At 43.7% G+C, this 12,408-nt stretch overlaps 1 protein-coding gene across 2 annotated transcripts in view; it reads right to left on the minus strand.

Annotated features, from left to right (window-relative positions):
- LOC144599006 (amyloid-beta precursor protein-like) overlaps positions 1–12,408 on the minus strand; it is a 161,654-nt gene that overhangs the window by 32,471 nt on the left and 116,775 nt on the right. Inside the window, exon 7 of one of the 2 annotated variants that reach the window (XM_078409727.1) lies at positions 10,166–10,333. The exons of the other annotated variant lie outside the window; for it this stretch is intronic. Within the exon in view, the coding sequence (XP_078265853.1) occupies positions 10,166–10,333 (168 nt within the window). The remainder of the gene's footprint in view (positions 1–10,165; positions 10,334–12,408) is intronic. 2 annotated transcript variants of the gene reach the window in all.

The raw sequence follows: 12,408 nt of genomic DNA on the forward strand, positions 1-12,408 counted from the left end.
TCTCTGGCGCTTTAAGGGAACACCTCGACTGCTGTGCTAACGTACAACCCAATTTCACTTTCTACTCTAATTTCACTTTTGCCGTAGTTGCTTCCCTATTTCAGAACCTTCCGGAATGAGTGCAGTTCACACAAAGGGTGATGGGTTTTTGGAAAAGCTGCCAGAGGTGGGAGTTGAGGCAAGGGCCATTGCAACGTTTAAGGAAAATGAGGCAGGTTTATGGATAGGACAGGTTTAGAGGGATATGGGCCAAACGCAGACAGGTGGGACTAGTGTAGATGGGACATGTTGGTCGGTGTGGGCAAGTTGGGCCGAAGGGCCTGCTTCCACGTTGTGTAACTCAGTTTTAATCCACTACAAATGTCAGATTTGAATCTTAATATCCCGTGATGATAATGACGGATAAAATGGTGGTATGTTAAAAATGAGACAACCAGGTATTGTTTAGTCCCCAAGGTCCAAATAAATCAAGAGTAAAATGGCTTGAGTAAAAAGCCACATAGCCAAATACCTCTGGAGAACAGAGCCCTGCCAAGGAGTAGAGCCAACAGTGACTAGCCAACTACAAAACGTAACTGAAGAGTGTCGTGGGGGAAAGAAATGCTACTTGGGCAGAAATGTAAAACAATGGGCGGCACGGTAGCGCAGCGGTAGAGTTGCTGCTTTACAGCGAATGCAGCGCCGGAGACTCAGGTTCGATCCCGACTACGGGTGCTGCACTGTAAGGAGTTTGTACGTTCTCCCCGTGACCTGCGTGGGTTTTCTCCGAGATCTTCGGTTTCCTCCCACACTCCAAAGACGTACAGGTATGTAGGTTAATTGGCTGGGTAAATGTAAAAATTGTCCCTAGTGGGTGTAGGATAGTGTTAATGTACGGGGATCGCTGGGCGGCACGGACTTGGTGGGCCGAAAAGGCCTGTTTCCGGCTGTATATATATGATATGATATGAATGCCAATTTCTACAAATCTACAAATTTGTGGCTTCTTAGAATTCCCAGGAGAAAGAAAAATGTTTGCAGTAGTTTTGAATGAAGGAGAAAGTACTGATCTTGCACAGGAAGAGAGGTTTTGTAGACGCCCAGGGTGTCATCTATAAATAATTGGCATCATCCCAGAACGAAATATAGACAAAATAAATGTTAGATTGGAAGCTAATGGTAGAAATTGGCACTAAGGCTTAAAAGAGAGAAAAAAGAGAACGACTGTCAAGAAGGAGCGAGGGCTGGAACAAAGGAAAGGGAGCACACGGCAGGCATGGAGAACTGTTATCAGGCAAGACCTATCTTTAGATCTTAGAGATACAGCAGGGAAACAGGCCCTTCGGCCCACCAGGTCCGTGCCGACCAGCAATCACCCCTGTACACAAACACTATCCTACAACTGGGGCAATTTTCAATTTTTACCGAAACCAATTACCTACAAAACTTGTGCATCTTTGGAGTGGGAGGAAACCGGAGCACCCGGAGAAAATCCACGGGGTCACAGAACATACAAACTCTATATAGATAGCACCCATAGTCAGGATCGAACCCGGGTCTCTGGCGCTGCAAGTCAGTAACTCTACCACTGCGACACTGTGCCGTGTTTTCGTAAACCTTACCCCATAGCAGGGTTATTTCTGACTGACATCATATTCCCAAATTAATTTGAATACAGCATCCCAAGCCTTTGAAGCTGCATAGTGTTTGAAGCTGTAATGGAGACAAATCACTGTCTCAGGTCAGTTATAAATTTGAACGTCTGCCAAAAACCTGAGAGATGGAGATTAAACATGCCTATTGTTTGGAATACGTGTCTGCAGAAGCTCTTTCCCTTCTAAAGAAACAGGAAACCAAATTTCACCTCAAAGAGAACAACTTTGTGCAATGAACCTTCGGGCAAAAATGTCTCATGCCACTTATTTCACTTGCGTTACAAAGCAAGTGACTGGGCTCAGAGATAACATTACACAATTTATTCAATAACGCAAGGAAGGTCACTCCATTATCAAGAGGCAGGCTTTACCTTTCAAAGTGACTTGATGAGCCCTTTCCTACCACCCAACAAACAATTTTGGTCTGGTCCTCCCCCCCCCCAACCGTACAAACTCTAGATAGATAGACAAATGGGGACAAGTAGGGGGATTTATTGGCCACGTTCTAGATTATTAAGGAGAAAGACACAAAATGCTGGAGTAACTCAGCTGGTCAGGCAGCATCTCTGGAGAGAAGGAATGGGTGACGTTTTGGGTCAAGACCCTTCTTCAGACTAAATTATTAAAGCAGATGGACAAATTCCTGCTAGGTTGCCATAGTACACTATGTGTGACAGATTCAATCAATAAAATATGGAAGTCTGCAGGAGTTCGTGCTGAGGGACGCACTGAAGCTCTGGGCTGCCAACGTGAAGGCTCTGTTGGGGAGGATCACAGTCTAGGAAAGATTGGAAAGACTGGCCTTGTATTCACTGGAGTTTAGAAGGATGAGAGGGGATCTTATAAAGACATATAAAATTATAAAAGGACTAGACAAGCTAGATGCAGGAAAAATGTTCCCAATGTTGGGGGAGTCCAGAACCAGGGGCCACACACAGTCTAAGAATAAAGGGGAGGCCATTTAAAACTGAGGTGAGAAGGAACTTTTTCTTTGTGGAATTCTCTGCCACAGAAGGCAGTGGAGGCCAATTCACTGGATGAATTTAAAAGAGAGTTATATCGAGCTCTAGGGGCTAGTGGAATCAAGGGATATGGGGAGAAGGCAGGCACAGGTTACTGATTGCAGATGATCAGCCATGATCACAATGAATGGCGGTGCTGGCTCGAAGGGCTGAATGGCCTCCTCCTGCACCTATTTTCTATGTTTCTAATACCCACACGGTTATATGGGGAACATACAAACTCTGTACAGACAGCACTGTGGTAGTCAGGCTTGAACCTGGGTCTCTGGCGCTGCAAGGCAGCAACACTGCCGCTGCGCCACTGCGCCGCCCACAGGTGCATATATCTTCACTATTTTTAAAAAGCATGTCATTTTGTATCAGTGCTCCATTAATTACAGCACAGGATTGCGGAACAGCAACCTCTTATCTGCAGAGTGTATGGGCTTATTATCCATGACATAACCAGTGCACAAACTGGGACGAGGAGCAGGCCAAAGATTGATCCCAGGCAGACGCTCAGAGACAGCTGTGTGGGGGTGGCAGCAAACCACAGCGAGGCGTGATCTGGGTACAACTGAGAAGCTGAGTGCAAGTGATTGATAGGATTCATTAGTCAACAGGAGAATCGCTGGAAGGGAATGAATAAAACTAATCACTGATGCGTCTAACCAAGGCTGAATAGAACGCCATTAGTATGATAGGTTCGGCCTGCTCATAAGGTCATAAGTGATAGGAGCAGAATTAGGTCATTCGGCCCATCAAGTCTACTCTGCCATTCAGTCATGGCTGATCTATCTCTCCTTCCTAACCCCATTCTCCTGCCTTCTCCCCATAACCCCAGACACCTGTACTAATCAAGAGTCTATCTATCTCTGCTTTAAAAATAACCATTGACATGGCCTCCACAGCCTTCTGTGGCAAAGAATTCCACAGATTCACCACCCTCTGACTAAAGAAATGCCTCCTCATCTCCTTCCTAAAGGAACGTCCTTTACCAGAATCGAGGAAGGAGCTGAGATTCTGGTGGCAATTGGAAGGCAATGTTTCTTGAGAACTATGATCTGGAATGATGTTCTGATGGAGTGGAGGGGCGACCCCATTAGGGGGGTGCCAACAAATTCCTTCTTAACTCCTTCCTGAAGGAATGTCCTATAATTCTGAGGCTCTGGTCCGAGACTCTCCCACTTAGTGGAAACATCCTCTCCACATCCACTCTATCTAATCCTCCTGCGCTCTTTACATCCAGGGCAGAAAATATATATTTTTAAACCACCATAACATTTTCTTCTTCTTTGAAAAAAGGGTGGTCCATTTTCCCGGTCGGTATTTTAGTTTAGTTTAGGTTGTTGTCATGGGTACCGAGGTACAGTGAAAATCCAGGGTAGAAACTGGGCAAATATCAAAAGACAAATTACCTGTGGGTAGGTAAAACAGCAGTGCCAATGTGCTGAATGACACAGGCCAATTTATAGTCATAGAGTTATAGTGTGGAAACAGGCCCTTCGGCCCAACTCGCCCACACTGACCAACATGTTCCATCTCACCTGCCTACGTTTGGCCCATACCCCTCTAAACCTATCCTATCTATGTACCTGTCTAACAGCTTCTTAAACATTGCGATAGTCCCTGCCTCAACTACCTCCTCCAGCAGCTCATTCCATACACCCACCACCCTTCATGTGCAAAGGTTACCCCTCAGATTCCTATAAAATCTTTCCTCCTTCGCCTTAAACCTATGCCCTCTGGTTCTTGATGTCCCTACTCTGGGCAAGAGGCTCTGTGCGTCTACCCGATCTATTCCTCTCATGATTTGATACACCTCTATAAGATCACCCCTTATTCTCCTGCACTCCAGGGAATAGAGTCCCAGCCTGCTCAACCTCTCCCTGTAGCTCAGTCCCTCGAGCCCCGTTTGTGATCTCTAAAATATGAAGGTAAACATAATCACGAGGCATGAATTAATTTAAAGGGAAAATGCGATTTAAGCTTATTGGAGTATGTCGACACAAGAAGAAAAACAAGTCAAAGTAGGACTTGTACTATAAATACAATGGGCACTTCTTTCTGAAATTAAAGACTTCTACTGACTGTTGAAGTGAAGGTCACTTAGCTAATCTACATATGTATGTGGTAGATTATGTTTTTTAAGGTTGTGTCATGGTCTGCCCTTGAATGGAGAGATTACCATATTCACTCCGAATGCTGTCTGGAGCATCGAGTTACTTAAATTCCAGAATACTGTGGCGAGAGAGGTCAGACACTTGCTTTTAAAACACCAAGAAACTTTCTGCTACTTTGAAAAAAATTGGATGGTCCATTTTCCCAGTAACTTTAAGTGATAGAGGTATTAGAACAGCGATATGGAACAAATGGTTCATTGTTGCTAGTCCTGCCTGTATCTCAAGCTTCTAAACACTCATTCCATTGTCAATGCTGTAACCTTGCTCATATCAAAATCTCCATTTCTCAATCAACTTTAGCCTGGTTTATATGATAAAATGGTAGCACAGTGGTTACATTACAGGATCAGCAGCTAATACATTGTATACAGACGACTTAATGTTGACGTCTATATACCGCCTATAGACGACTATACATAATATAGACGACTAATACGTTGGAAAATTTAAATTCAAGAGTTGAAACTGGAGACGAAAAAACATGATTTTCATTTAAAACCAATGCCCTTCAGGGAAAGAACTTGGTAATCTTTACAGATGGCCAATTTGGCTTTGTGAAGAATGTGGCTGATTCATAATAGCCTACTCTGTTAAGGGGTATTAAAAGGATAGACAATTAAAGGCATTATCAACAAATTTTAATTGGAAGCATAGTGGCACAGCTGGTGAAACTGCTGCCTCACAGCGCAGGATAGCGGAGTCAGGGGGGTATGGGGAGAAGGCAGGAACGGGGTACTGATTGAGAATGATCAGCCATGATCACATTGAATGGGAGTGCGGGCTCGAAGGGCCGAATGGCCTCCTCCTGCACCTATTGTCTATTGCCAGAGACCAGGGTTCAATCCTGACCATGGATGCTGTCATTGTGGAGTTTGCACCTTCCTGCTGTGACTGCAGGGGTTTCCTCCGGGTGCTCCGGTTTCCTCCCACATCCCAAAGACGTGCAGGTTTGAATGCTAATCTGTAAAATTGCCCCTAGTGTATCGGGGGTGGATGCGAATGTGGAGTGACATAGAACTTGCGTGAACGGGTGATCGATGGTCGGTGTGGACACGTTAAGCCTGAGGGCTCGTTTCCACGCTGTATCTCTAAACCAGACAATTCAACATTCATCTCTTCACAGATGGTTCGCTTCAGGGCTGCTCCACAAATAACAATTATATCATCTAGTACAACCCTCTGGCAATTTCTTCCAACTCAAAAGCTTTGGAGGGACGATCTAGTGTATTGGAAATATTCTTTCCAACCAGCAATTATCCGCAGGTGACCAGAAATGAGATTTTAACAAAAGAATACACATTGAGCCCAATTCTGGCACAAGGCAGCAGTTGTGGGTAGCTACACATCGAGGTGGGAAAAGCCAAAAGGGATGGACATGCTGCTATGCCAAATGAAATTCCAATGTTACTATTTTGTATTTTCGGAATTTCTGCGGGTTTCGCCTTGAAATACCTCAACAAGATATTATCATCTGATTAAATTTAGCCCAAAAATAATTAAAATTTCCCACAGCAACCCACAAAAGGAATAGGGAAAGAACTCTCAACAGAAGTGGAGCTTTATTAACAAAACATCGACAAGTTAAAGGCGGGATTGTCCCATTTACAAACAGGATAATGTGTTTGTACTAGGGTTGCCAACAGTCCCGTATTAGCCGGGACATCCAGTATTTTGGGGTAAATTGATTTGTCCCGTACGGGACCGCCTTTGTCCTGTATTAGGACCGGGGGGGGTGCTGTAGGCCCGGACACTGTAGGCCAGTGTAGGCCCAGAGGCCCGGGCGCCACCTAACAGAGGTTGCATAGCGACCCGCCTCCCGGAGGTGGAGCGGGAGCACGTGGCCACTGGCTGGGTGAGGTCACGTGGGGCGCGGGGGCAGTGACGTCACCTTTTGTCCCTTTTTTGGGAGTGAGATAGTTGGCACCCCTGGTTTGTACACATTACAACATGCTCTGCTGTTCGTATAAAGGTCAGGAGAGTGTAGCTAGGGCATGAATCAGCTGCTCCAGGATGTGTACACAGTCACCCGTCTGGTGAAACACTTGAGAGGGAAGAGGCCAGGGAGGAGATCAAAGAAACATATGGTATAGCTTAAACCTAGCAAATTAGATTTTTTAAAGTTTAGTTTCGAGATACAGCACGGAAACAGCTCCTTCGGCCCTCTGCACCGACCAGTGATCCCCGTACACTAACACTATCCTACACACTGGGGACAATTTACAAGTTTTACCAAAGCCAGTAAATATACAAACCTGTACTTCTTTGGAGTGTGGGTGGAAACTGCAGCTCCCGGAGAAAACCCACACGGTCACGGGGAGAACGGGCAAACTTCGTAAAGACAGCACCCGTAATCAGGATCGGATCTGGGTCTAGAGCAACAATACCGCTGCACTCCTGTATTACCCAGGCTTTCTAATCAGACAGAGGGATGCCAAGGGTCCTCTTTCAAGATAGTTCAAAATGTTAATCTAGCTCACTAATAGAATTTTTTTTAAAATCCATCAGGCAAGATATATAGATTTGTCAAAGTGAGGTAATGCTAAAAATGTTCTTGCGCTTAAGTGTGGAAAATTAAAAAGTTGAGTTGCAGTTTTATGTCACTGAATTATTAATCAGATCGCTTTCAAACAAAAAGGAAAAGCATGTGTGGATGTGTGTGAGAATTAAGTATCCAATTCATTTAATGTTTTGGCCCCACTCGCACTGTCAAGTAACGAGACATCAGTCAGTGAAGGCAATCTCCTGAGTGAAAGGACTTGAAATCTGTCACAATTTCAATGACTAAGAATGCAAATTTTCTTAAGATTCTTTGCCCACAATATTTATGGATGGAACCTAAATATTTGGACCTCTGCAAATGTGATTTGCCCCCATTTTCTCTATTTTTGCCCCCTTTTCAAGGTGCTTTTTTTCCTATTCGAAGGAGGTTCTTTGTGCATGTGTAGGAAGGAACTGCAGATGCTACTTTACACCGATGATAGACATAAAATGCTGCAGAAATTCGTCGGGTCAGGCAGCGTCTCTGGAGAAAAGGAATAGGTGATGATTTGGGTCGAGACCCTTCTTCACGCATATATTAGTTCAATTTGTTAAAATTAAACTCCTTTCTACCTTGAATCTTTCCTTGTGAAGCAAAAGCGAAAACAGCACGGAAACAGTGGGTCGTTACCATTTCGCTAAAGTGTTTATCTTTTATTAAATAATGTTGCTGTTGGATTGATATATCAGATTGTAAATTTAAGTAACTAATTAACTTCCTCAAAGGACAATCCCCTATTGATTAAGGCACATTTACAGCACTGCAGGCTGTAACACTTTCGCTGCATAGAGTCAGAAGCATACAGACCAGAAACAGGCCCTTGGGCCCAACACGCGATGCCCGTCTTATTTAGAGTAATTTATGTGTTTGACTCTTGTCTCTAAACCCTACCTGTCCAAATGCTTTTTAAATCTTTCCACTGTATCTGCACAATGCTGACGGCTCAATTGTTGTATCTGTACACTGTGGCCAGCTTGATTGTAATCATGTATGGTCTTTCCGCTGACTGGATAGCACGCAGCAAAAAGCTTTTCATTGTACCTTGGTGCACCTGATAATAAACTAAATTATTACTAACTAAACCAACAAACTACAGAATTCACAAGTCCTTGCTCTTTCCCATATTCAGTAATGACCCCGGTTTCAGAAATGAGTGTGATCAGTTGTTGTGATAGCAATGTGATCACAGAGTGTATGAATTACACATTTACCTCTTGCTCTACATGTGGAATAACTTTCTATAAACAGAACTTCTCCGTTAAATGCATTCAGTGTTTCCACGTAAAAAGATTAGACAATAGACAATAGGTGCAGGAGGAGGGCCATTCGGCCCTTCGAGCCAGCAACGCCATTCAATGTGATCATGGCTGATCATTCTCAATCAGTACCCCGTTCCTGCCTTCTCCCCATACCCCCTGACTCCGCTATCCTTAAGAGCTTTATCTAGCTCTCTCTTGAATGCATTCAGAGAATTGGCCTCTACTGCCTTCTGAGGCAGAGAATTCCACAGATTTACAACTCTCTGACTGAAAAAGTTTTTCCTCATCTCAGTTCTAAATGGCCTACCCCTTATTCTTAAACTGTGGCCCCTTGTTCTGGACTCCCCCAACATTGGGAACATGTTTCCTGCCTCTAACGTGTCCAACCCCTTAATAATCTTATACGTTTCGATAAGATCTCCTCTCATCCTTCTAAATTCCAGTGGATACAAGCCTAGTCGATCCAGTCTTTCAACATGCATTAGTTCTTGCAGTTAGTTGGTCCACCCGTTCAGACGGAATCAAGCATCAACCCACATATCATTTAACATTCACCAAAATAACCACTTTCACTCAAAGGAAGCATGCCAAAGGCACAAGTCATTGCATTGTGAGTGATACGGGAAATGGCCACATGCACACACATCACTGATCAAGAATTAGTCTTGTAAAATAAAGCTCATATTTTTATGGTAAATGATACCTTTGATACTCAAATATGAGGTGCGCGATCTATTTGGAGATCTGCAATAAGGAGTCTATGTTGTGAATGAGATAAAATGGGAGCGCAAACCCGTGTGTGTAATTTGGCAATTCTGGAAATATGAACAGCTTAACCTGTGTAAAATTACCTTTGCAGCGCCAGTGCTTTTTACCTTCTAAACAGACAGGAGGTACTCAGCGTCATCTCAAGTAGTCTTCCGGTAACAATTTTCAGTCATGGAGTCATACAATTGCACTTTGCTTTTCAAGTAGAATTAATGCCCGCGCAAGAAAAAGAGTTTTCACACACATCAAATCTCAATGTGCAACATTTTAAGGATATAGAGAAAATCTTCCAGAAACGAGTAATAGTTTGCAAACGAGCAAAGGTTTCCAAGCCTAAGTAAGCAGAAGAAATGTGTAGGAACGGAACTGCAGATCAACACAAAAAGTTGGATGGAGTAACTCGGCAGGACAGGCAGCATCTGTGGAGAGAAGGAATGGGTGACCTTTTGGGTCGTTTCTTCAGAAGAGAGGTCTCGGCCCGAAACGTCACCCATTCCTTCTCTCCAGAAATGCTGCCTGTCCCGTGCGCTGAGTTACTCCAGCTTTTTGTGTCTATTCAGATAAGCAGAGGGAGGTTTGAAGCTTACGAACTGAGTTAGCACAGACAACAGGCAGTTAGTGCACGGCAATTAAAAGGTTTAAGAGGAAAACATCTGGTGTAAAGTTTCACTACAGGAGTTAAGTTGGCAAGTTACAGCACAGCAGAAACAGCAGAAACCGGTTGAACCTTTCAGTGCTGAGAGACACAGAAAGGCTGCAATCAGTTAGAGGGTTCACTTACTGATGCTGTTACAGACGGACAAACAGTACTCTTCCGAGTCAAAATTGTTTCTGTTTCCTCCGCAGCCTCCGTAAATGAACTGGGCACATTTTCCTTCACTGATGTCAAAGTACCACCGAGGCATCATGGCATGACAAGGGCCAGTTTCCGCTTGTTCAGAACAAACTTCTGAATGTGAAAGATGCGAGGATTTTTAATCAGGGGAGGAAAAATAAAACAAATTTACAAGAAAAAAACTTACCTTTCTTTCTTTAAGCCATCGGAAAATCGAGTACATTTGCTTTAGAAACCTAGGGAACTCGATTCCATTTTGGAAACCTTTGATATTTTACTAGCTTTGAATCAATCATTGAAACCCTTGTAAAATGAGTGCTTTAAAGTTTACTAGTAGCCTGGTTCAGTGGACAATGAAATGGATAATGGTGTGTAAAAACTTCTCCTTTGAAGTCACGACTAGGTTGAGTAGCTCAGTGGGTTGGAATACAATGGATTTCTGTGCACTAGGTTTTGCAGGAGTTTCATTCAAAAAAGATTTTGGACTTATCTGCTCCATCTAGAGTAGGAGATGGCTCCAAAAGGACTAAGCGACGTTAAGTTAGCAGCTTCATTAAACTGGGCATTGGCCGACTAATAAATTCCCTGCTAATAAATTCTGCCTAACCATTGAAAAATGCACCAGACGATTTGTTCTTGCGGAGAAAACAAAGGAACAGCATTACGATTCTCCCAGCATACGTGCTATCTCAACCTGTAACTTAAAATTCTCTCGTCTTCCCCCTCCCTTAAGTCACACCAAAGTAAATGTTCTGCCAGGGTAAGTTTTTGTTCTCTTTCATCGACAAGATGTGGGCCTTTCTGCCAAGACCAGCAATTCGTCGCTGCCTTTAATTGCCCTCAGGAATCGCCAAATTAAAGTGAATGTATCAATTTTGAAAATTAACAAGGCTTAGAGTCATAGAACAGGGAAACTGGCCCTTCGGCCCAACGCATCCATGCTGACCAAGTTGTTTCATCTCATCTGGTCCCATATCACCTCTAAACTTTTCCTATCCATGTATCTGTCCTGGTGCCATTTTTTACTTGTTATAATTTCTTGCATTGTTCATATACTTAATGGTTCAACTAATCTCGTTACATCTTATAGCATAGATGTGAACATGGCACCGAGAATGATTCGACTGGACAAATCCTTCAAAATCTATCACAAGGTTTATTTTGGAAGAGCAGTGCAATTTTCCTGTTGGTACTAGTTTAGAAAAATGAATGCCCAACTGCCTCACAACCAGCAAGCCAATTTAACGAGTTTTGCTAAAATGTTCCAGCTTGAATGTCACGTTCCTGGGACATGAGGTATGGTCTGCCAGCAGCTCGGCAAAGGTAGGTAAGCCAGAGGGCAACATCATTGACTGGCCTATTCAAGCCAGCTTGTGTCGACCAACATTCATCTATCATTGTGTGTAAGTAGGAACTGCAGAGGCTGGTTACATTGCACATAGAGTTCAATAGACAATAGGTGAAGGAGGAGGCCATTCGGCCCTTCGAACCAGCACCGCCATTCAATGTGATCATGGCTGATCATTCAAACTCAAGTAGAATAGCTTGAACAAAGGGGAAGATTCTCTATGGGACAAATGTTTTGCTGCTTCCTTTATTTAGAAGTCCTATTTTTTATATTCCTGCCAGTTTACTCTCACTTATAAAAAAGGAGAAAAAAGAGGAAGTCGTCATTTATTGGCTTCCATCTTCTGGCCAGCCACCAACCTTACAATAGACAATAGGTGCAGGAGGAGGCCATTCGGCCCTTCGAGCCAGCACCGCCATTCAATGTGATCATGGCTGATCATTCTCAATCAGTACCCCGTTCCTGCCTTCTCCCCATACCCCCTGACTCCACTATCCTTAAGAGCTCTATCTAGCTCTCTCTTGAATGTATTCAGAGAACAGGGCTCCACTGCCTTCTGAGGCAGAGAATTCCACAGATTTACAACTCTCTGATTGAAAATGTTTTTCCTCATCTCCGTTCTAAATGGCCTACCCCTTATTCTTAAAATGTGGCCCCTGGTTCTGGACTCCCCCAACATTGGGAACATGTTTCCTGCCTCTAACGAGTCTAACCCCTTAATAATCTTATATGTTTCGATAAGATCCCCTCTCATCCTTCTAAATTCCAGTGTATACAAGCCTAGTCGCTCCAGTCTTTCAACATATGACAGTCCCGCCATTCCGGGAATTAACCTAGTAAA

Source organism: Rhinoraja longicauda, chromosome 12 (genome assembly GCF_053455715.1).
Source record: "Rhinoraja longicauda isolate Sanriku21f chromosome 12, sRhiLon1.1, whole genome shotgun sequence".
NCBI classification, from domain to species: domain Eukaryota; kingdom Metazoa; phylum Chordata; class Chondrichthyes; order Rajiformes; family Arhynchobatidae; genus Rhinoraja; species Rhinoraja longicauda.